The following is a 26,409-nucleotide window of genomic DNA, read 5'->3' on the forward strand; positions in this document are numbered from 1 at the left end:
CATGCCGGCTCTAGAGTGCCGCGTTAAGGTGCTACACATGCTTGCGTGGCATGCAACTTTATAATTCTGAGTGTTGAGTTAACCTACAAATACATAGTCACTGCATTTTTCAGTAAGCATTCTAAGACGTTACCCTGCATGAGGAGGACTATATAAACACAAGCTGGTGTAAAATCCTGTGAAGCTTTTTGAGATATCTCTACAATGTAATACGTGCTATATCAAATGCAGAGATTATTATCAAAATGCAAAATACTGCAGAGGCTTGAAATCTGAAACAAAAAGAGAAGTTGCAGGGAACACTCAGCAAGTCAGGCAGTATCTATGGAGAAAGGAAAGTGAGTCAACGTTTCGGGTTCACGACCCTTCATCAGAACTGAGACATGTTGGGAGAGAGAGGCTTTTAAGGGTTAACAGGGAGGGGGGAGGCAGGGCAAGGAAGACAAAGGAGAAAATGGGGTACAGGACTGGGGCTGATGAGTTAAAGAGATGTTAATGATGCAAAACAAAGGGGCGGATTGCAAAAAAGTAGGGGAATAGAGGTGTTAATACTGCAAAACAAAGGGGGAACAAATTGCAACAAAATAGGAAGACCAAAGAGAGAAAAGGTGTATCTGGAACTAAGATGATGTGGCAATGGTCACAGAAGAGGGGGAGGGGGAAGGTGGGCTGATATGGTCTGAAATTGTTGAAATCAATATTGAGGCCAGAGGGCTGTTAGGGAACTTACAGAACATCAGGGGACTGGGGGTTGCAGCTGGAGATGGAAAAGTAGAGTTGAGTGTCATCCACATACATGTGGAAGTTAATCCCGCATCTGCAGATGACATCACTGAGGGGGAGCATATAGATGAGGAAGAGAAGGGGGCCAAGGATGGAGCCCTGGGCTAAACCGCAGGTGACCAGGTGGAAACGAGAAGAAAAACCATAGGCACAAATGTAGTGCTAGTGGTTTGTAAGGTAGGACTCCGACCAGGCAAGTGCGGTCCCACTGAGGTGGATGATGGAGGACAGGCGGTGGAGGAGGATGGTGTGATCAACCATGTTGAACGCAGTGGAGAGGTCCAGGATGATGAGGAGGCAGAGGGAGCCCTGGTCACAGATAGAAAGGATATTGTTTTGAGGTCCTCTGAACTCCTTTCCCTCTGGCCTTCAACCCTCACTGATCCCTCTTCTGCTCTCACCCTCCTCCACAACACCCTCTCCTCCACACTCGACACTCTTGCCCCCATCACCTCCCGTACTGTCTCTTATTCTCGCTCCTCCCCCTGGTTCACCACCCACCTCCGCTCACTGAAGAGCCAGGTGCGGGCCGCTGAACGCACCTGCCTCAAATCTGGCCTAACGGTCCACCGGCAAATCTGGCTGGACCTCCCCAAAACCTACCGCTCCACTCTAGCCTCGGCCAAGTCGTCCTTCTACTCCAGGATAATCCTGGAGGCGAAGAACAACCCCAGGCTTCTGTTCTCTACCACATCCCAACTCCTCCGTCCCTCCCGCCACCACACGCAGGTCATCTCCTCCAACCTTCACTGCGAGGAGATGCTGGATTTCCTTGAATCCAAAATCAAGGGAATCCGCTCCGCGGTCACTGCCCCTCCAACTTCCACCCACCCCCTAACCCTTCCCTCCCACACTCCGACTCCTACCCATCCTCCCCTTCGAACCCGTTTCCCCACCCTGTCACCAAACTCATCCTTGAAACCCACCACCTGCTCCCTGGACCCCATCCCCACTCCACTCCTTATCTCCCAGCTCCACCTCCTTGCCCCACTTCTCACAGACACCATTAACCTGTCCCTCTCCCTGGCTCTGTTCCCATTCCCCTCAAAACTGCCACCATCACTCCCATACTGAAAAAACCCTCCCTTGATGCGTCGCAGCTATCAAGCTACCGCCCATCTCCAACCTCCCCTTCCTGTCCAAGGTTCTCGAAAGAGTCGTCGCCTCCCAGTTGCGCTCTATCCTCTCCACCCACTCACTTTTTGAACCCCTTCAGTCGGGTTTCCGTGCTGCCCATAGCACGGAAACTGCCCTGGTCAAGGTCACTAATGACATCTTGACCATCTGTGACCAGGGCTCCGTCTGCCTCCTCGTCCTCCTCGACCAATCGCAGCATTCGATACGGTCGACCACTCTATCCTCCTCGACCGCTTGTCCTCCCACCTCAACCTTCAAGGCCCTGTCCTTGAGTGGTTTAGGTCCTACCTCTCCCACCGTCTTCATTTTGTCTCTGCAAACCGCTTTTCCTCCAGCCTCCGCACTGTCTCGTGCGGTGTCCCTCAGGGCTCTGTCCTCGGTCCCCTCCTCTTCACCCTCTATATGCTCCCCCTCGGTGACATCATCCGCAGACATGGAGTTAACTTCCACATGTATGCGGATGACACCCAACTCTACCTTTCCTCTTCAACCCTCAACTCCACGACCACCGATGTCCTGACAGCCTGCCTGTCCGACATCGAGTCCTGGACGAGAGACAACTTTCTTCAGCTCAACGTGCGCAAAACTGAGGCCCTCCTGATTGGCTCACGTCAGCGCCTCCGCACCTCAGGCGCTGACAGCATCAGCATCCAAAGCTGCACTATCCACCTTTCAGAGCCAGTCAGGAACCTCGGCGTTCTGTTCGACCCTGAGTTGTCCTTTCTTCCCCACATCCGCGCCACAACTGGCACCGCCTTCCATCACCTCCGGAACATCGCCAGACTACGGCACTACCTTACCCCTCACGCTGCTGAAACACTGGTCCACACCTTTATCACCTCAAGGCTGGACTACAGGAGCTCTCTCCTCACCGGCCTTCCCGGCACCTCCCTCCACAAGCTGCAGGTCATTCAAGACTCTGCAGCTCGTGTACTGTCCCGCACCAGGCTTCACGACCACATCACTCCCACCCTCGCTCGCCTCCACTGGCTCTCCATCCCCCAGAAGATACTATACAAGTGCCTTGCACCTTCCTACCTCTCCGACCTACTATAACCCTACTTACCTGCCCGTACCCTCTGTTCCTCTGGCTCCGGTTTGCTCCACATCCCCCGCCCTAACCACCCTACCATCGGTGGCCGGGCTTTCAGCCTCTCAGCCCCTAGGCTCTGGAACTCCATCCCCCAGTGCCTTCGCTTTGCTTCCTCCCTTTCCTCCTTCAAGGCCGGTCTCAAGACCTTTCTCTTCAACCGTGCCTTCAGCTCCCCTCTCGACTCTCTACCCCTCCTCGCTCCCTCCCTTCCCTCCCCTCACCCTGACCATTTCCCCCCTGCTCGGGTCCCGAGCCAACTGTCCAGCGCCTTGGGACGTCCTCCCGACGTGAAAGGCGCTCTATAAATGCAATCATGTTGTTGTTGTTGTTGTTTGTGACTTTCACAAGCGCTGTCTCTATATTGTGGGCAGGGTGGAAACCGGACTGAAGGGTTTGAATAGAGTTTGTAGGGAGAGGTGTGTGCGAAGTTGGTTGGCAACAACACATTCCAGAGCTTTGGCAAGGAAGGGCAGGTTTGAGATAGGGCAGTAGTGGCCAAGGTTGGCGGGATTGAGGGTAAGTTTTTTAAGAGTCAAAATTAGGGTTGCAGACCACAGGAACGCAGGTCAACATTAGATGGTAAATCATTGAACCTCATTGACAAACAACAACTTGGGACTTATATAGCGCCCTCCACTCAGGGTAGCATCTCCAAGTGCTTAACAGTGGTGGAGCCTAACTCCGAGCCGAGGGTGGGGGGGTTGGTGTTGGCCATAAGCAGTCGAAGAGGAAGGTCTTCAGGCGGGACTTGAAAAAGGGGAGAGAGGGAGCAAGGTGGAGAGACTGAGAGAGTGTTCCAGAGTTTCGGGGTGTAGTGCCTGAAAGCACGATCTCCAATGATGGGACGGAGAGTGCGAGGGACAAGTAGGAGGCCGATGTCAATCGAGCGGAGGCACTGGGTGGTGGATTGGGAAATGAGGAGGTCGGAGAAGTAGGAAGGTGCCAGAGAGTGAAGGGATTTGAACACGAGTGTGGGGATCTTGAAGTCAATCCATTCGGTGATGGGGAGCTAGTGAAACCTGGCCAGAACTGGTGAGATGTGGGTTTGGAGTTTGGTCTGGGTAAGTATGTGGGCGGCAATCTGTGGTCTGTGTTCAATTTCTGTTCTCACCTGCAGTAATAATTACGACCAAATCTTGCCCAGTGTTCCTTCATTAACTCTTCCACACTCTGCTTTCTTGCCACAAGGATAGAGAGCCATGCAAGGACAGCCCAGAGACCATCTTTCTCTCGAATATGATCTGATCCTGAAACAAACCAAAAACATTATTGGGTGATACCAACAGACTGGCTCCTTTTAAGTTGCTCTCAGTTTCACCAACAACTTGCCCTTGTATAGCTCTTTTTACATTGGTTGAATGCTCAGAACACTTCAGAGGACTTGTGAAGGATCAGCAGGCAGAAAAGGCAAGAGAGGGAGTTTTGACCAAAGGGACAGACAGATCTGCAGCATATACAACCCACACATTCTCCATGGATCTGATAGAACTTGCCAGGTGGAAGCTGAATGAGACCTAGAGGTATTAGCTGGCTCAGTGCTCACCACCACCACCACCAACAACAACAAGATTACAGTTATAGAGCACCATTCACGTCGGGAGGACGTCCTAAGGCACTGGACAGTCAAGAGTCAGGACAAGTCAAAACAACGTGAGGCAGCTATAAACAATGAAAATCTGGGCTATATTGAGTTCAGATCCCCAGATGTCATACTCAAACTCTTGTCAGGCAGTATAGAGCTCTAGTCACCAAGACATAAAGAGGCAGTGCAGAGGAGAACCCAGTGTTAGAAGAATGAGCAATGAGCAACAATTAGACAAACTAGGCCACTTCAACCTTGAAAATAGATGTCTCAGAGGGGACGTTTTAGAGATCTGTACAATTTTAAATGGAACTGAGAAAGTAAATCCAGAAAAATACTTTTGGGCAGCAGAACAAGTGGAAGCATTCAGGGTTGTAAAGGTAGTTTCAAGACAGGCGTCAGGAAGTATTTCTTTACCCAGAGGGTAGTTAACAACTGGGGCGAGTTATCAAGAATATTAAGGATAGCCCATTGGGCTCATTTAAGAAGCAGCTCAATGCTGTGATGGTAGGATGGTAGGGTGGCTATAGGGTGGTAGGGTGGGTATACTGGAACGATGAAATCAAATGGACTAAAAAGGCCTGCTTCGCTAGTCCTGGAAGTGTACAGCATTGCCAGAGATGCCGTCCTTCAGATGAAATGTTAAACTAAGGTCCCACCTTCCTGTTCAGGTGGACATTAAAGATGCAATGGCACTACTGGAAAAGAGAATGACGTTTCTCCTGGGGCCAACAAATACTCAGATAAACTTTTTTGCTGTTTTCAAATTGACTGCCACATTCGTCTACTAAATACTTATGAAGCACTTTTTGATGTTCCAGATGCTATATCAAATGCAAGGCTTAGTTTTATTAATCATTATTATTTATGGGTGTGTGTAGCCTGGTTCTGGAGAGAATTCAGGCTTTCAAGAATAAAATTGAATTGCTGCTGATAGATCATTACATTTTGGTGAAGTTGAGTGGTTGTTAGTGGTGGTCAAACCAGGCTGAGAGGCCCTGTTCGAGCACCACAAACGAGAGCACAACGGGATGTCACAGTGGAGGCCATTAACAACTTTACTAAATGCAATCCGATGCTAGGGAACAGCGATGGAAATACATTCCTTATAGATCAGTTCAGAATGTTTCCTGATGCCTGAGGCTTCACAAAGTCAATTAAACACACAAGCGAAAGGAAAGTGTGAAATTAAAAGTTTATGTTTGCCACGACAAAGTGAGGCCTTTTGGAGGTCAATTCAAAGTGTGGAAGGTTTGAATTTGCAACAAGGTCCAAATTCCAAATTAGGTCCTGTTCCAACTGTACATTTTCACATCTACTTTTCCCAGAATCATGCAGTTACCCGCAGACTGAGTGGCTGAAGGATTTTAACTGGCAATCGCTTGGTAACACGTCTATTCTTGGCAACATAAAGACTATTTATTGAAATAGAATTACACAGACTGCTACAGCATGAAAACAAGCCATTCGGGACAAGTAGTCTGTGTCTGTCTTTAAACCCACATTCACTACTGCCCACAGGCAACAATGAAAATAATCTTGGGGGCAGGGGAGAGAGCTGAGTAAAGAGGTGAGCTGTAGGTAGATTTCGGGGATTCAACCCTCTCTAGCATTAGTCACTCGCTGCTTAAGTCCTCTCATGCACGCAGTTGCAGAATGATTATCAACAGACATTTGTGGGAGGGAGGGAGGGAGGGAGGGAGAAAGAACAACAAATTACATTTATAATAATCCTTGCATTTGATCTAACGCCTTCAAGACATCTCAAAGTGCTTCACAGAATATACTGTAAAGTGAATTGACTGTATATATTGTGGGCGAAATGTGCAGCCAATTGCACACAGCAGTGTCCCGCAAACAGTCGTGCATTGAGTGACCAATTTATTATTATTTTTTTGAAGGACTTATTACTCCCGGAAAAATGATCGGCCAATTGACTTAACAACCAGGTTCCTACTTACTGCTAGGTAAATAGAGGCGTGTGGAGTAAAAAAACTTGCCCATCGTTTTGCCCTGCCGGGAATCGAACCCAGGTCTCTCACTTGCAAGGCAAGTGCTCTAATCAATAAGCTACAGGACTTCACTTATTTATAAATTACATTCATATAAGCTCCTTTCATGCCAGAAGGGCGTCCCAAAGTGCTGAAATGCTGAAAGGAAAGGAAGGAAGAGGTTGCAGGATGCTCTCCTAATCATCCTAGTTATTTTCTGTCCAGCAAAACAATTTATTTTCTTTGATTAAAATCAAATTGTTTTCTGGTTTAGTGATAAATTGTTTTTTTTCATAATCTATACTTCAAATTCTACCCTGGTCATGGCCTATTCACAATAATTGCTGTAAAACACTCAGGGACCTTATAGCAACAAACTGAACTGATCTGAACTGCTGGGATCCTGGGATCTGTCCAACATTCTGTCTAATTGAGATTGAATAATTTGCAGTCAAACTAAGAATCATTAGGCATAAACCCAGAAGAGTTGGATGACACCATATTTCTGCCAGTAACTCTGACAAATGATAGCGAATGTACATGCATGTTTAATACTGGCGTGGAAAAGACCAAAAAAATGTTGAAGAGAAACTATTTATTTCAACTTGAGTGTGAGGTTTATTGAATTCCACAGTAGCATGCTTAGAGGAAACAACAAAACAACAACAGGCATCGGTTACTCTCGATCTGTGGGCAAATCTGACAACATGTTGGCACCTTCGAGCATGTGTGAAACCAGAGTTGGCAGAGTGCTCACCTCTTGGCAGTACAGCAATAATAATTATTGAAAATTATAACAATAATAATTCTTGCATTTGATATAGAGCCTTTCACATTGAGAGGAAGTCTCAAAACATTTCCTGGGATTTTACTGTAAAGTGCAGGGATTTTGTGTGAAGTGCTCATGGATGACTGCATCGTCCATTTCATTTCTAATTCATCTAATTTTGTAAAGCGCTTCAAGATGTTTCTTAAAATTTTTACAATAATTATCCTTGCATTTGATACAGTGGCTTCAGCAGAAACCCTGTGCTTCTGAAAGAGAAATGTAGAATGTGACTGGATCTTGTGGGAACAGAGCTGCAGTGCACTAGGAGTGAAGTGGAGTAAAATCAAATCAGTTCACTTTCATCTTGCAAAGGGACCTGATGAAATCTATTCAAAACCCTCCCCTCACTGCTGCTTATCACCTCGGTAATGCACTTAGACACACTCATCCTACCTGTAAAGCACAAAATCAGTACAACTTGTTTAAATCGATCTTAGGTTCAAAGTTTTACAAAAATAAACAGTGACAGAAGTATCACAGAATCATAGAATTTGCAGCACAGAAGGTATCTAATAATAATAATCCTTGCATTTGATTTATCATGCCATTAAGACATCTCAAAGCACTTCGCAGAATATATTGTAAAGTTTAGTGACTGTGTATTTTGAGGGCGAAACGCTGATGAGTCCATTGTGTGACTACTTTACAAGCTCCCTACCAGAGCTATACATTGCAATCCCAAATTGGAAACAAAGGCTCAATCTAACAGGGCAAGGCTTCCTCAGCCAATATTGTTAACCATGTACAATCTTAATACAGCAACATCTTGTATTTATATAACGGCTTCCTCATGAAAGAAACATTTCGAAGTGTTTTACAAAATGAGATCAATCAGAAATGAAGTGAATATTACAGAGCAGGACAAACGTTTCTTCGGGAGTTTTTGTACAGATAAAGTCTAAAAATTATTACTGTAATGTTCAGTGGATTAACAATACGCAATGTTGCATTGTTCTGCCTCCGCTTCTCCTGCTCTGTTTTCAAAAGCCATGTTATAACGTGCTTCATTACAATGTTGATTTGTTTATAATGCATTCATTGCACATGCAGGCAGCCACCTGGTAGTTCTTGTGCTAAAAATGTCACCTCCAACATCCCTTCCTGCTTGCTGGGCATAACACAGTGACATCAGCAATGACCTGAATTTTATGAATCCAATGACTTCGCCTTCGGCCATCTCCCCTACACACACACACACACTCACACCCTATTTCTGTCTCAACTTGTCCTCCCGCCCTGTCTTTGTAAAGCGATTTGAGAAGTTCACCCTACATGGAAGATACTATACAAGTGCAAATTATTGCTGTTGTGGTCCTTGTTGCCAGTCCTCATGGATTGCTTTCTCCTCAAACACATTGCCCAGAATAATCTTACTCATTATCATGTGAAGAGGCATTACTCTCCCATGGACGTCAATGACATTTGCCCTCACACTGATGCCTTGAGCCCTCACAGTGTCAAACTGTTCTACTTTTCACGACTGTAAACAGATACACGACATCTGCTTTAATTCGATGGCACATGATCTGGGAGTGGGTCTATGGCTAGCCACATGACTACAATCAGGCTACTGTGTGCTGTAATCTGTTTTGGATACAATCATTTATAGACAACATAAATAGCTTTCATTCCCTCTGCGTGGCTACCCAGAAAGAGAACTTATAAACACTGGATCTTGTACCGCACACTTACTCTCAGTTACGTGCATAGAAAATTTTCCCCAATTAGCACAGCTGCAAGTGGGACATTACTGACTTGATCAATGCTTTATATGGACTGGAAATTACGTCCATGTGTGACCTGTAGTTTGTATGAACTTAAAAGTGTGAAGTACTTACAGTTAACTGCTGCACTAGTTTACTTCATTGTGTATTTATCCATTTATCCGTGAAGATACGTGTTTGCTCAACCCAGCGGCAAACTTGTCAGATCCCTTCCCCCATCCTCACCACCAGTTTTAAAGTGATCTGATGATCCCACAATTTGAACCCACTGAAGGACTCTTAAGGCATTTATCTATCTTACTGTCTCTTAGGGGATTCCAGACAACAACTTTGAAAGGAATAATCAGAAAGGCGCTTACTATTCCTTTATCTGCATTCACAGCACCACTCGGCTTCTGTTAAGGCAGCGTACTAACGAATAGGGTTGCCCTAAGCAGCAGGAAAGCTTGCCAGACAATGCTCTCAGTGGTTTTAGCTATGTGGTTTTAGCTCATTAAACTCCAGGAGTACTCCAACCCAGACTTATACAAGCCTTGGCTCTTGCCAGCCTTAGCCTAACAGTCTCCAGAATTAGCTTATCAGAGTGTGTCCCTTCAGGGAGGCACTGCGCATTCCATTCCAACAAAGAGAAATTTCCATGCAGAGGTGGTATCTTTATGTGGATCTCTGTTTGGTTGGACACACATGCGATGGGTTTCCGTGTTGGTCACTCATTTGGGGGGCAAACAGAGTCTCCTCAGAGCTGAACTGGCTCCAAAATAACGTACAGCACAGCCAGCCTGGCTCATCGGCAGGACTTGGAAGGGCAGACCAGTCACTGGGGGCAGGGAATCCGACCACTCCGCTCCCTCTAATCCTGCAAGCCAAAGCCCTAATAGGTAGGGTCGTCCTAGATGGACAAGCTGCCGGAAAACTTTCCAGACAGTGCTATTAATGGCAAGCTACGCGGTTTTAGCTTGTTAGACTCCAGCAGTACCCCAACACACACTCTAGGGGTCCCAAGCCTTGGCTACTGCGAACCTGCGCCTAATACTTTCCCGAATTAGGTAAGCAGGATGCATTTCTCTAGGGAGAGTGTGCATTCCATTCCAACAATCTATCTCTGCAATTTCCATGTGTAGGTGACATACTTTTAAGCATCGTGATAGGTGTCCGTATGTGTCAGACACCCAGCTGACCAAAGAAAAATCCTCAAGCGACCACTCTCTACAGAAGTATTCGGTCCATGTTCACAAAGATCTTTTTAGGCAGTCTTCAAAAGCAGACGGAAGCCTTCACAACTTATAATAACAGCAAGCGGTGTCAGGGGAAAAAGGGTGAGGTATATACAAATCTCTCACAGAAATTGGAGTATAACATTAGTTTTCTGATTATCTTGAAAAATTATATAAAAAAAACAATCCTTGCATTTGATGTAACACTTTTCATGTCAGATGGACACCTCAAAGCACTTCACAGAATACAATACACATTTACATTTGTATGACACCTTTCAAGTCCAGAGGACATCCAAAGGACATCTGAAGGATGTACTGTAAAGTGTAGTGGCTGTGTGTTTTTCAGACAAACGTGACAGAGAATTTGCGTACTGCAATATCCCACAAATAGCCATGTAGTGAATGAACAATTTTAACCTGAAGAATCGAATGTATAGGGTACGTGTGGATGAATTACAAAATGAAAGATTAAGCAAATACAGCTTTACTGAAATTTACCGATTAGCTTTACTGAAATTTACACTGCACGTCTCACGGCACATAGCCACAACTGTGACGCGAATGATGAAGCGTATCGACCATAAGTCATATACTCAGTTTTATCACCTGCAGGTGAAGCTCTCACTGCTGGTTTCAAAACAAGTGTCCCAATAAATACTGGAATCTGTGCAGCCCTTCAGGATGTGCAGTTTATTTATGTCAGCAAGCCAAATGCCTGAAGTGGTGACCTTGACCAAACCTTAGCCCATTGTATCACAGCAATTCAACACTCACTAGCATAGGCTGACCTAGTGCAAACCCACATCATGTTTCCCTGCTCGCTGTCTGTAGTCAAAACAAAATATCTCTCTTAAATTGGTTTATGCACTAAGGCAAGAATAACTACTTATTCTGTGCAGTGTAATTGTCCATGGCACTATTCAAAAAGGGATGGGAGTTTCTCCTGATGACCAACATTCCCCTAAATAAAATTGCTCAGTTTCTCACCAGGGAGTTCCTCACAGGAAGTTATTGGTACCTGCCATCCACCTATTGAGGGCTCAAAGCCACACTTGTCGGATGTTAAATGATTAACTAGTGACTATCCTCCTTGGGAGGAAGTAAGTAGAGTCTCCTTGGACCTGAACTGGCTCCAAAGAGCCATGTTTGCCAACTGTATGTCAGAATCGAGCCAAGCCTCAGTGTCAGTCTCAATCGTGCAGTTCCTGAGCCACACAGAAAGGCAGGATCCTAGGGCACTGCTGACGACAGCACAGCCAGCCTGGCTCATCTGCAGGACTTGGAAGGGAGGCCAGTCACTGGGACCAGGGACTCTTTCCACTTGGGTCCCATTAACCCTGCAAGCCAAAGCCTTGTCGGGACAAGTAGCAGGAAAGCTTGCCAGAAAGTGCTCTCAATGGCAAGTTTTAGCTGGTTAAACCCCAGCAGTACCCCAACCCACACTCTGGAGTCCCCAAGCTTTGGTTTTTGCCAATCTCTTGCCTAATACTCTCTAGAATGAAGTAAGCAGAATGCGTACTTCTAGGGAGAGAATGTGCAGTCCATTCCAATAAATATCATGAGAATTTCCAAGGAATATCACAAGGAATGTGTTATGAAATACGAAAAATTTCAGCTCCATGTCCTGTCATAAACCATTTAACTGAGTCAAAACTCTCAGGCCCAACAATAATAATAATAATCCTTGCATTTGATATAGCGCTTTTCACGTCTTCTAGATGACTTAAAGTGCTTCACAGAATATACTATCAAGTGAATTGGCTGTATATTTGTGGGCGAAACGCAGCAGCCAATTGCACACAGCAGTGTCCCACAAACAGTCGTGGATTAAGTGACCAAATTATTAGTATTTTTTTGAAGGATTATTATCCCCGGAAAAGCAATCCGCCAATTGACCAATAACCAGGTTCCTACTTACTGCTAGGTAAACAGGGGCGTGTGGAATAAGGAAACTTGCCCAACATTTCACCCTGCCGGGAATAGAACCCAGGTCTCTCGCTTGCAAGGCGAGTGCTCTACTCACTGAGCTACAGGACTCCACAGGAAAATAAAGTGCAGAAAAGTGACTAACTTTTGGACATCAGGTTACCATTGATGTTACTTCCTTCTCGTTTATTGAACAAACAACAAATTTACATTTGTATGTGTCTTTCACTTCAGGAAGATATCCCAAGACTACCCTTATGCTTCATGGAATCATAGAAATGACAGCAAAGCAAGAGGCCATTCGGCCCACCAAGCCTGAAATGGTGTTAGCTCATCCACTGGAGTTAACTGCTCTAATCTCAACTCCATTCTCTTTCCCTGCTCCCTTTCACATTCTTCCAGTTCAAATGGTTGTCAAAATTGTTGTTAAATGTCTCTGGCAACGTATTTTGTATTTGGTTATCCTCATGGTGTCTTCTAATTTTCCACTTAACTTTCCAAAAACAATATCCAATACCCATGTGTTACATAGATTTACATAGAGAGATACAAATGGAAACAGACCATTCGGCCCAACTAGTCCCTGCTGGTGGTTATACTCCATACAAATCCACACCCCTATTTCTCTCTCCTTTATCCCTTTACTCCCTTCTCCCTCATGTATGAATCAAGCTTTCACTTAAATACATTGAAAATTCTCAACATAATGCATGCAGCTATAATAATAATCCTTAATAATAATAATAATCCTTGCATTTGATATAGCGCTTTTCATGTCGGGAGGACGTCCCAAAGCGCTTCACAGAACACACTGTAAAGTGAATTGACTGTATATTTGTGGGAGAACGCGGCAGCCAATTGCGCACAGCAATGTCCCACAAACAGTCGTAGATTGAAAATGACCAAGTTATTATTGTTTTTGGTTTTGGAGGGATTATTATTAGACGTGTGGAGTAAGGAAACTTGCCCAAGGTTTCGCCCTGCCTGGAATTGAACTCAGGTCTCTCGCTTGCAAAGCGAGTGCTCTAACCACTGAGCTACAGGACAATGTTTGCATTATGTTCAGCCCTTAGGATATACAGTCACTACACTTTACAGTATATTCTGTGAAGCGCTTTGAGACATCTCGAAGACGTAATAAGGTTCTATATCAAATACAAGGATTATTAGTAGTAGTATGCATAACTTGCTTTTTTATGTGTGTTACCAAATTACCCAAAATGTTCTGAATTTTGGAGCCCACTATTGGATCTGCCTTTTTTTAATAAGCCAGATGTCTGACACATGCAGAAACCCATTACCATGCCTAAGAGTATCCAAACCAAATGAGAATTCCATGCCTCCCACCTGTATATGGAAATTCCCATGTGTTGGAATGGAATGTGCTCACTGTCCCCAGAGGGATGACGCATCCTGCTTATTTAATTCCTGAGGGAGCGGATTAGCAAGAGCCAAGGCTTGGGTCCCCAGAATAAGTTTTGGAGTGTTCAGATCCATTCACTCCCTGGTACCTCTCTACCTCTGCGATCTCCTCATTCCCCAATCCAACACCTGGCACCTCCACTCGACTGGCACCAGCCTCCTGCTCATCCCTCGCACCCTCCGCCCCACCATTGAAGGCCATGCTTTCAGCCACTACGCCCCAAAACTCTGGAACACTCTCCCTCAATCCCTTTGCATTGTCCCCTCTCTCCTCTCTTTCACGTTCCACCTGAAAACCTTCTTCTTCGACCGAGCTTACGGCTGCCTCCCACCTCCCCCAGCTTGGAGTCAGGCTCCGCCACTGTTAAGCGCTCTGAGACGTTACCCTGCATGGAGGGCACTATATAAGTGCAAGTTGTTGTTGCTGTTGTGACATACTGGGGCAGTTCAGCAAGCTAAAACTGAATATATATTTCCTCTTAACTGTCTGTTCCAGGGAAACAGACGCAATTTTTCAAAATATGAATAAATCTTCATCTCTGATATCATCCCTGGCAAACAAACCTACAGTACCCACTGGACTATGAGAAATGTCTGTGCCTTTTGATTAATAATAATAATACTTGCATTTGATATAGCGCCTTATCACGTTGTTGAGATATCTCAAAACACTTCACAGAATATACTCTAAAATGAAGTGACTGTATATTTTGTGGGAGAAACAATTTCTTCTTCCCAGATTTCATTGTTTTCCAGTGCTCCTGTATGCTGTGTTATGATTCCGTAGAATGTCTGGGTTAAATACACAGAAATCCCCAGCACATTAGCCTAATAAACTAGGACACCGACAAAAACACTAACTTTACATGACCTTTGAAAGGAACGAGGGATGGAATATTTAGTCCAAATCTCTTTTATCCCAATTCACATCCTTTAATCATTCAGGAATGCACTTTCAGCATATTTCATGAGGTAAACAATGGAAAATTATACATGTCACTTTGGAACTGGGTGGCAGCTGTTTGAAAGCTGTAGAATACAGTAGTTCTCTCTTGTCAATATTCATCAGCTGCAAACATTCTGATGTAATGGGATGGAAAGTGTGGTGTTTAATCACACATTAAATATAAGTAAATAAAAATCCTTGCATTTCATACAGCTCTTTTCATGTCAGGAGAACATCTCAGACCCCTTCACAGGATTTGCTGCAAAGTGTAGTGACTGTGTACTTTGTAGTCGAATGCCAACAAAATACAGAATTTCATGACACGTGCTTATGCCATGTGTTATAGAATCTGTTCTGCTGCATCACAATCCACCATTTATTCCTAAAGGCTGAAATCTGGCGTGAAGTCCCCGTTATGAAAACTTACCTTTACTACCAGCAAAAAAAAAGGTCCTGTAGGTGCTTATAATAATAATAACCCTTGCATTGTATTTGATATAGCTCTTATTTTCACGTCTTTAGTCTCAAAGAGCTTCACAGAATATACTGTAAAGTAAATTGTATATTTTGTAGGCGAAACGTGGCAGCCAAATATTTGCACACAGCAGTGTCCCACAAACAGCCGTGGATTGAGTGACCAAATTATTATTGTTTTTTTTCTTGAGGGATTATTATCATGTGTGTGGAGTAAGGAAACTTGCCCAAGGTTTTGCCCTGCCAGGAATCAAACCCAGGTCTCTCGCTTGCGAGGCGAGTGTTCTAACTGATGAGCTGCAGGACTCCTGTTATGTGCCAACAACAGCAACAACAACCATCAATTGCATTAATATAGTGCCTTTCACATCAGGAAGACTTCCCGAGGTACTGGACAGTGGAAGATTTGGATCTGAGCTGAGAGTTGGTTCTGGAGTGGTAGGGGCCCAGGGAGAATCAGTGTGATAGGGGAAAGACAACCGAACTCATGGTCAAATAGGAAGGTCTTGAGATGGTTCTTGAAAGAAACAAAGGGTAAAAGCAAGGCAGAAGGACTCGGGATGGAGTTCTGGAGAGTGGAGAGTGGGGCAAGACCGTGGAGGGATTTAAAAGTGAGGATGAGGAACATAAACTCAATCCTCTGAGAAATGGGGAGACAGTGGAGCTGAGCGAGGATGGAGGTTATAGGCTCATAGAGCCTACTGCTGGAAAGGACACTAGCTACAGAATTCTGGATGGTCTGCAGTTTGTGCAGAGAACAGCTGGGAAGCCCGGCAAGCAGAGAAATGCCGTGGTGTATCCTGGATGTGATGAAAGCATGGGTAAGGGTCTCAGCCACCTGAAGTGGGAGGTAGTGGTGGAGGCAGGCAATGTTGGGGAGGTAGAGGAAAGGTGAACAGGTGTGGGGTTTAAAGAACAATTGAAAATCAAACAAGACAGAGGTTCCGCGCTGGCTCTGTGAGATGGACGTGCATTCATTTAGATTGATGCTGTCAGCGCCTGAGGTGAGTAAGTACTGATGGGAGGCAAGCAAGAGGTAATAATAAATTCATTGGAGAAGGTTAGCTCTCATCCAGGACTTGATGTCTGGCAGACAATCAATCAGAAACAGTAGTGGTCCTGGAATCAAGAATGAAGGCAGAGAGATAGAGTTGGATGTCATCCGCATACAGTTAACAATTAACTCCATATCTGTGGACAACATCACTCATGTAGATATGAAAAAGCCTTAAGGAATGCCAGAAATGATGGTGCGAGGGCTGGAGGACAAGCCGTTGACAGATATAAAGTGGAATTGTTTGGATAGGTAAGAATGAAACCAGGAAAGGACATAACCTGTGAAGTTGGAGCTGAGAGGAAAGGCTAACAGTTGGAATTGGCCACAAGGAAGCCAGCTTGCTTGGATTGGGTAACCAGAGTGAGAGTGTCCTTAAAACAAGTCACAACGTCACACATGCCATAATAGTATTTGTGCCGTTATTTTGCAGGCTCATATCAATCCCAATGAGTCCAGTAGCTCAGTGTTTAGAGCACTCGCCTGGCAAGCGAGAGACCTGGGTTTGATTCCCAGCAGGGCGAAACCTTGGGCAAGTTTCCTTACTCCACACGCCCGATAATAATCCCTCAAGAAAAATAAATGTCACTTCAATCCACAACTGTTTGTGGGACACTGCTGTACGCAATTGGCTGCTGTGTTTCACCCACAAAATATACAGTCAATTCACTTTACAGTATATTCTGTGAAGCGCTTTGAGACGTCTCGAAGACGTGAAAAGCGCTATATCAAATGCAAAGATTATTATTATTATTATTAATGTGCATAAACAAATATTCGGATGAATAGGGTTCTACCCCAGTGAATGTTCCTATAAGACAATTCTCACAGCTTTTGTTTCTTTTAACTGCGTTGTGGTAACGTCTGATCCGAGGTTGGAGGTCCCCGACTACGGGTCCGTAACTTTGTCTGTCCAGCGCCCTGGGACGTCCTCCCGACGTGAAAGGCGCTATACAAATGTAATTTTGTTGTTGTTGTTGTATCATTGCCTGACCTAAATATTTTACATTCCTTATTTACGTGAATTACTTCTGCAGATTTGATTGATTGCAATCGCCTCTCTGACAGCCTAAATGTGTTTCTCCGAAGTCTAATTGAATGTAATACTTTTGCTATAAAAGGGCGAAAACATTTAATGTGACACAGCAGAGGCTGTTTCTTGGAGTGTGCTCCAGGCAGTGTGCCAGTGGGTGGACATTATAAAGCTCAAACTCTTCCAGTTTGCTAGGAATACTCGCAGCGTACTGCTTGCAAATAACAACTCGCTGAAGTCATAATTAAACTCTGTTGCAGTCCGTGCAATTCAACAGCAGCTAAACTGCTATTTTCCTACTGTGGTACATATATAAACAGAATAATTTAAGCTGTAATTCAAGTAAACATGCAATGAGCCAGCATTGTCAATCTGGCCAATACATCATCTGAGTTTGGGTAATAGCACCAGGGGCTGCAAAGAGGTAAGTATTCATTCCTCCCAGTGATGTTTTTCTTACCCTCTATATTCCATCAGCTCTGGTACATGTTTACTTAAGGTAAACAAGAGCAATACCTGATTCAATGCTTTGTTTTGAGATCTACGTCCACAAAAAGGTTGATGAAAGAAAGGGAAACAAACCATAGTACAAAACAAATGTCGATGGTTTCACACGAAAATAATTTTTCTATGAAGACACTTACAAAGTTCAGGTGCCGTTTGTGTCTACTGGATACACACAAGGCCCACTGAAAGAGAATGTGAAATAGAAATCCCCATTGGAAAAGCATCTTCTCAACGCCTTTTCAAAATTAGTTGGACGAAAGGTTGGCCTTATGACCTGGGGGAATTTTCAGCTTCTCGAACAGCCAGCTCTGAAAAATTTGCTGAAATGCTAATAAATTGCTCACTGGAGGAAACAAATTCCTCTCCTGCAAGGGCTTAACCAGTTTAACACATATTTGCTCAGTGATTTGTGCTGTAATTATCTAAAGATATTTTGTATTAATACAATCAGTAATTCAATGAAGTCATTGCATCACTATTTGTGTAAATTAATGAGGGTAAGTCTCTAACTATGCTCCCATCAGTCTGAAGGAAAGGCCCAGTTTCTTTCACATCTGTTCCAACAGTTTATTGTGTCAATACATTTTGTACGATCATTCATTGTATCCCGTATAATGTTCTCAAACATCTACCATATGTTTTTGGCAAATTGGCCTGTATGTGGAGTCCTCTAGCTCAGTGGTTAGCGCGCTCGCCTCGCAAGCAAGAGACACGGGTTTGATTCTCAGCAGGGCGAAACCTTGGGCAAGTTTCTTTACTTCACTGCTGTGAAGCACTTTGAGACATCTAGAAGACGTAAAAAGCGCTATATCAAATGCAAGGAATATTATTACATTTTCTAAGTTCAAACAGACCTGTTCTGAAAAGGATTCATAAAATTTGAATGCATCTGCATGACCTCTGTGACCTTACACTCACAGAGACCAAATTTACAATGCCGAGCTATGGTAAAGGCAAATGGGAACTTTTGGATTCTTCTACAATATTAAGTGTAATAACACCCTGCATGCAAACTTTACAGGTTAGTTTAACCATATGCAAATGCTTGAGTTTCACAAGAACTTTTTATACTATATATATATAATAATAATAATATAATAATAATCCTTGAATTTGATATAGCGCTTTTCACGTCTTCTCGACATCTCAAAGCGCTTTACAGAATAGACTGTAAAGTGAATTGACTGTATATTTGTGTATAAATACTATAACAGGGAAGGACACATTTAATGTACCAGTTGCCAGAATAACAGCCGTGTTTTGGTTTCATATGAAGATCAATTTTATACAGCTCCCTTTTAAGCAGGTTAACATCTCACAATCAATACAATCAGTAATTCAATGAAGTCATTGCATCACTATTTGTGTAAATTAATGAGGGTAAGTCTCTAACTATGCTTAGATGTAGTATAAAATATAGTAAAAAAAATTCTGATGAAAGTAAATTTATTACCTGTGCCAAAGCTCTCTTCCCCACAAAGGGAACATTTTCCACCATCCATCAAATTCCCAAAGAACTTCCAGCCTGTTGGAGTTTCATATACTGGGATCTTCATGGCTTTTCCTACCCTGTTGGAACATAACAATGGTACTGTATTAATGTATGTGTGGCAAAACACAGAGAACGTGGACAAAAACAGATTATATTGGGGGTGCTTTATCACATCGAATACTGAATGTGGGGGAGAAATTCTGCCTGGGTCTAGAGATACTTCATTAATGTAGCTATTTAGAGCATTCAGAATTCAGCAGATTCTTGAATTCTATCTTAACTTTGAGAGGTCTGGTTTTTTGTAGTTCCTAAAATAAAGGCGTCAAAATTAGGAATGTTTTTCAGAATTTATCAAATTCTGGACATTCTGAAATGTGGCAATTAATAGATTTCTCTGTACTCGATTTCTGTGTTCTGTAAAATTAATATCAATAATAATAATCCTTACATTTGATATAGCGCTTTCATATCAGGAGGACTTCTAAAAGCACTTGACAGGAGTAACTGTAAAAAAGTGCTCTGAGACTCCGTCCGGCATGGAGGGCGCTATATAAATCCAAGTTGTTGTTGTTGTTTTGTAGATGAATGTATGCCATATTTTTATGTTCTCTGCTTTTACACCAACATTGTTTGTATGCACTCAATAATAGCAACAGCAACAGCAATCTAGACTTAACATAGTTGGAAGATCTAATGCCGTACAGTGATGCATTACAATTCTACAAGCTATTCTCTCCACACACACACATTCTAAGAGAAAGCTTCCTGGTACTCAGTTTTCTTCCACAGATTGAATTTGATAAGTTTCAATTACATCAACAGCAATGCTCTGTCAGCATTTCAATGATTTCAATCATTCCTCGCTCATAATTCTTGTTTCTGTTACTGTCATTTTAAACCCTAAATTGGTACATTTGATGATTTTTATTAGTTGATGGTCTAACAGCGAGTCTTACGAAAACAATCTGAACTATGAGGGCATGTGCATATCAGGGAATTTACCAGATTAGCTTGATCTTGTTCCAAACAAATCCCTGGTGTAGTATAAACAGTGATATGCTCACGCCTCAGAGTTCATTGTTTCCAAAGTAGACTTAATTTCTTTCAGTTGCTGAAACCGTTCATTATTGTGAGTGAGAGCTGCCTTGGAAACAAGAAAATTGAAGTTTGGAAATACTTTGTTTGAAACGGAAAAAAATAAATGTGTATGCAAGATGGCCACGATGAACTTGAAGCTGTTTGTTTCTCCTGGATGTAAAGAGTGGTGTCAATTTTGCAATGACTCCGAAGTTCTACCTCCTCCAGGTAACCAACCAATAAAAGACTGTGCAGAAATGTACACCCTTTTCAGAAGTGCACACATTGAACTCCTCAATGTGGCTCAAATGGCAAGCCACAGCCTGGATGAAACTGAGTCATAAACAGAGTGTTTACAAAATCCTGTTACCCCCATATTTTTCTCTTACAATTACTTTTTATTTTTTGTTGCAGATGAGTCGTGTGTAATAATATCTGATATCAGTAACTTCCCAACTCTACCTTTCCTCCTCTACTCTCAACTCCACGACCACCGATGTCCTGACAGCCGCCTGTCCGACATCGAGTCCTGGACGAGAGACAACTTTCTTCAGCTCAACGTGCGAAAAACCAAGGCCCTCCTGATTGGCTCACGTCAGCGCCTCCGCACCTCAGGCGCTGACAGCATCAGCATCCAAGGCTGCACTCTCCACCTCGCAAAGCCAGTCAGGAACCTCGGCGTTCTGTTCGACCCTGAGCTGTCCTTTCTCCCTCACATCCGCACCACAACTGGCACCGCCTTCCATCACCTCCGGAACATCGCCAGACTACAGCACTACCTCACCCCTCACGCTGCTGAAACCCTGGTCCACGCCTTTATCACCTCAAGGCTGGACTACGGGAACTCTCTCCTCGCCGGCCTTCCCGCCACCTCCCTCCACAAGCTGCAGGTCATTCAGAACTCTGCAGCTCGTGTACTGTCCCGCACCAGGCTTCGCGACCACATCACTCCCACCCTCGCTCGCCTCCACTGGCTCCCCATCCCCCAGAGGATTGATTTCAAGATCCTCATCCTCACCTACAAGGCCATTCACGGCCTTGCTCCCTCCTACCTCTCTGACCTACTATCCCCCTACCTAACCGCTCGTACCCTCCGTTCCTCCGGCTCCGGTCTGCTCCACGTCCCCCGCCCCAATCGCCCTACCATTGGTGGTCGGGCCTTCAGCCTCTCAGCCCCCAGGCTCTGGAACTCTATCCCCCAGTGCTTTCGCCGCCTCCTCCCTTTCCTCCTTCAAGGCCGGTCTCAAGACCTTTCTCTTTGACCGAGCCTTCAGCTCCCCTCTCGACTCTCTTCCCCCTCCACGCTCCCTCCCTTCCCTCCCCTCACCCTGACCATTTCCCCCCAATGCTCGGGTCATGGCCCAACTGTGCAGTGCCTTGGGACGTCCTCCTGACGTGAAAGGCGCTTTATAAATGGAATCTTGTTGTTGTTGTTGTTCCTTGTGACTTCATCCATGTTACCGAAGATGTCACACACAACATGGCAAAGGATCATTATCTACCATGAAAAAGATGGCGCTGACACAAACTGATCCTCTGGATGTCTAAATATAGTTAAACACTTGTACTGAATACAATTAAATACTTCTAAATACAATTATCATCATTCTGCCACATTTCAGTTATTGGTCTGTATGCTGTAGAGAAAAAAATATGAGGGTAACAGGACTTTGGAAACATCCTGGACATCCAAAAGTTCTCAGGTTTGCTTTCCCAGTCTGTCTGAGTTAACAAATCTCAGTCTGGATAGAGGAAGAGTGGCTATAATTTTGCTTAATGCCCCTGGGAGTCTGGAGAGGGAATAATTAACTTGGTATCTCATTCCATTACAATCACTTAAACCACAGGGTGAGAATGTTATAACAGTGTGAGTTTCTAGAATTGAGCAACTGATCCACTGTGTCATTAGCAGAAATGCTAAAATATGTCCATCTTCCAGGTTGAGGTTACAGGAAGTGCAGTACAAGTAGCAACACTTCCCGCACATATCGCACCTGAGTAGGGGAAAGCAACTGGACAAGCTGGAAGGCAGACATATTTAGAAGTTATCCAGTTCATGGCAGAATCTGGAAATATACTGCACGGCTGCTAAATTTGGCGCACAGGATATCTGCAGTATAAGCAACTCTGCGACATCTGCAACTTGCATGCTACTGAGGTGCTTTAATACAACAACTTGCATTTATCTAGTGCCCTTCACATGGGATGGTGTCTCAGATCACTTAATAAGTTTGTAGTTTGACATAGGGGAGAAAGGCGAGGTGATTGTAGGTACGGTCGAAGAGGAAAGTCTTCAGGTGCGATACGAAAACAGGGTCACTCTGTTTCTGTGTCAGAATACTTTTCACACATCTGTTATTTTATGCACCATGACGTGCAGCGTTGATGCGGCCGCTTTTAATTTGTGTTAGCTTTGGTAATTTGCCAAAGGTAGATGGGTGCCATGGGAGGCAGTGATAACAGGGTGGACAATACTTGTATCCACTGTGTAGAATCAGCAAGGATGTTTGCGTGTGTGTGTGTGTGTGGTGCCAGTGCACTGGAAGGGCTAGGCATTGGGAAAACTGTAGAAAACTTTCCTGTGTGACTTAACTGTGCTTTTCAGTTCTATTCATTTATTCTTGAAGGAAATTGCAGACTGATCCAAACGGAAAGAATGAACGCAAAGGCACAGGGTGTGCATTGGTTGCTACAATTACATCATTTTAGTACTTGGCTTTCTCTTGGACCAAGAGCAATTACATGGAATTTCAGACACATCCTGGGGGTTATTTTATGCTGATCACTAAAAATAGTGATCCACAACTGCTATTTTTAGTGATCAGCGTAAGTTTAAACTTCCTTATGTCCTGGGGGAGGGAATGACATGCAGAGTTGTGCAGCTGGTCCTCCTCCATATTAATTTTTCAGTACGTGTTTTATAATATGAAGCCTTCAATCCACTCTCAACATTCTGTTGACCCCCATAAATCCTTTCAAAAGGAAATTAGGTGGATCCTTGAAAACCAGGAATGTTAAAGTGATTAAGAAGCGAGCAGAAGAATGGGTTCAGGCAATGAAACATAAAACAATCTCCTTTCTAACATTCAAAAAAGTCTTGATCACTCAATCCACGACTGTTTGTCGGACATGCTGTGGCAATTGGCTGCCCGCGTTTCGCCCACAGAATAGTCAATCCACTTTGCAGTACATTCTGTGAAGTGCTTTGAGACATCTCATCGAAGTAATAAGGTACTGTATCAAATACAAGGATAATTACAAAAACAGAAGTCGCTGGGAACACTCAGCAGATCAGGCAGCATCTATGGAGAAAGGAAGGTGAGTCAGTGTTTCGGGTCCGCGATCCTTCGCCAGCATCTGCAGTATTTTGCCTTTGACAAGGATTATTACGATTAGTTAGTTTTTAGTGCTCTGAAAACAACAACAACTTGCATTTATATAGCGACTCTCATTCTGGGTAGTGTCTCAGAGTGCTTAACAGTGGGAGAGTCTGACGCCAAGCAGGGTTTGGGGAACGCCTCATAAAAATCCTCATGAAACCGATGTTTTGGAGCTTTCCTTAATGATCATACATCATACATACTGCACACTGGACAATCTGTCAGGAGCTGTGAAGTATGATAAATATTCCTCAGTTGGAGTTAATGCACTGTTGCCAGTGCAGAATCTTAGCCGTTACAGCCACTGTAACTGCGCAGTCAAATTCAACCACAGAACTCTGGGGATAATAGTACATTCTGCTTCCCATCTCTGACATGCGGCATATGTTCTTTGAAGACTAAAGTACCCAGCAAGCTTGTGCGCAGTGTCATGCTTTATGTTATAAGAAAACAAGTAAGATTGATTTGCACTGTCATAGAATTTAATTTAAAAATTTACATGGCATCGTCCCAACACAGTAAGAACTATGAATCCAATCAACTAACCAGCCATAAATCAGAAAAAAATGCTTAATTATTTTGTTTATGTTTAGCATTAACTGGACATATGTGTTGAAGGTTAGCCAGTTGAGCTTTCATCTTGTGACTGCTTGTTTACACACCCGACTAACAATTGCATAGTATGACTGCAGTCTCAATCCAACAAAATATAGTCATTACACTTTGCAATATATTCTGTGAAGCACTTTGAAATGTCTCAAGGACATGATAAGGTGCTATATCAAATGCAGGGATTATTAATATTATTTACTGGGCTTTGAAAATATCACAGATCATTCAGAAATACAGGCTTCTGTATGCTTATTTTCACATCTGCTCAATGTGTTTATTCTCTTGGGTTCAGCTCTGTTCTTTTCCAGCTCCCCAATCTTGTTCCCACCACTGATGACTTACTGTAAATGCCTCTCCTCAGTGCCAGTGTTTAAGTGCTCCGAGACACTGCTCTCCATGAAGGGGGTTATATAAATGCAAGTTGTTGTACCTCAATATGGGGTTGGAGAGGGGCGATAGTTGTCAACCAAACTTGTCAACCAAAGTAAGGGTGATTCTGGACTTTCTTCCTTGGGTACGTGGATTACCACTGGCCTTCCTTGCAGCAGAACAAGGAGCAAAATCAACCTCTCGTGCAATGCATCTAAAGCCAGAGAGGAGGAAGACCTTTATCGTCTCTTCTTTTTCTTTACGACTGAAATGGATTTTCTTCCCACTCTTTTGTTTTGAAGTACTTGACTCTGGGACATCAGCCAGATCAATGGGTTTGCACATTGTCCTGTCTTCTCTGGGGTCTGGGTGTGCACAATGCAAAACTCCTTTGATCTGGCAGCTGAAAGGTCCTAGGGGAAATGAGTTTGGGTAATTTCAACCTAGTTTCTGCTTTTATTGGATCCAATATACAGAATTTGTCCACAGCTCATCACAAATTGGCAATGAATTTGCAGTTTTACTCAGAGGAGCTCATAAGGGTGATTGGTGGGGAAAGTGGAAATTTCATATTGACTCCAAAAGGGAATGCTCTTAGATTTGAGGTTATGGTGACGTTCGTGAAGAGAATAGAGGAAGCATTGCTTTGCATCTGCTCATGGTATATTGAACCTCTATCCTTCTACAGGGGGAGGAACCAGAGACCAAGCAAACATGGTCTCCTTGGAACTGAACATGCTCCAAGATGACATGCTTGGGAACAAAATATTGGAATCAATTTAATCCTCTGCGAAGTGCGATTCCTGATTCAGATCCAGCAGATCCACAGTACTCTAAGCCACAGCTGGTGACAGCCCAGTCAGCAAAACTTGGAAGGCCAGGACCAGTCATTGGGGGCAGGGATTATTGTTATTCAGCTCCTGTTAACTCTGAAAGCCAAAGCCCTAATGGGTGGTCGTAGCTGGACAAGCAGCAGGAAAGCTTGCCAGACATTGCTTTCAATGGCAAGCTATGTAATTTTAGCTGGTTAGATTCCTTCATACCCCAATGTACACTCTGGGGTCCCCAAGCCTAGTCTCTTACCAACCGACATCTAATAGTCTTCGGAATTAGGTAAGCAGGGTGCATTCCTCCAGGGAGAGAGTGTGCATTCCATTCTAATATATGGTGATGGTAGTTCTTCAGAAATTAAAGCTACAAAACTTTGTTACATTGCAGCCTGTTTGTAATGCACAAATTCAGCTTTAATGGAGTTGGACCGAGGACTTCACTCATTACATATATGTGCAGCCGGCTTGCTCGTTTCCCTCATACCAGCCAACTTTAATGCCACAATAAATGACTACCCCTGATACAACAGTTGCCACTGCTCCCTCAAATCCCATACTCGGTTGCTAAGCGCAGAATGGCACAAAACCGACCTCAAGTTTCACCGAAAACACTTTCTAACCACATTCTCAAGGCCAAAAACAAGCCCAAAATCCTGTTCTCCACCACTCACCACCTCCTCCACGCACCCTTGATCCTCACTTGACATGCCAAGTGCGAAGAGGTCCTAGACTTCTTTATCTCTAAGATAGTCAACATCCACCTGACTGCCTTCTCCTCCTCCTTCCCACCCCCACCCCCAACCAAGTTGCCTACTCCCACCTCCCTCCCATGCCTCCTTTGTCACCATCTCCTCCTACCACGGCAGCTATCACAGCCCCCCCCTACACACATTTGCTCCCATCTCTCCCTCCTCCCTTTTCCCCACCATCA

General features: G+C 44.0%; 1 protein-coding gene across 1 annotated transcript in view; it reads right to left on the minus strand.

The window, feature by feature from the left end:
• pgm5 (phosphoglucomutase 5) overlaps positions 1-26,409 on the minus strand; it is a 119,529-nt gene that overhangs the window by 32,217 nt on the left and 60,903 nt on the right. The window contains exons 7-8 of the mRNA XM_007892643.2: positions 19,172-19,287; positions 4,125-4,260 (exon numbers count right to left, since the gene is read on the minus strand). Coding sequence (XP_007890834.1) covers positions 4,125-4,260; positions 19,172-19,287 — 252 coding nt within the window. The remainder of the gene's footprint in view (positions 1-4,124; positions 4,261-19,171; positions 19,288-26,409) is intronic.

Source organism: Callorhinchus milii, unplaced genomic scaffold (genome assembly GCF_018977255.1).
Source record: "Callorhinchus milii isolate IMCB2004 unplaced genomic scaffold, IMCB_Cmil_1.0 Scaffold1, whole genome shotgun sequence".
In the NCBI taxonomy this organism is placed as follows: Eukaryota; Metazoa; Chordata; class Chondrichthyes; order Chimaeriformes; family Callorhinchidae; genus Callorhinchus; species Callorhinchus milii.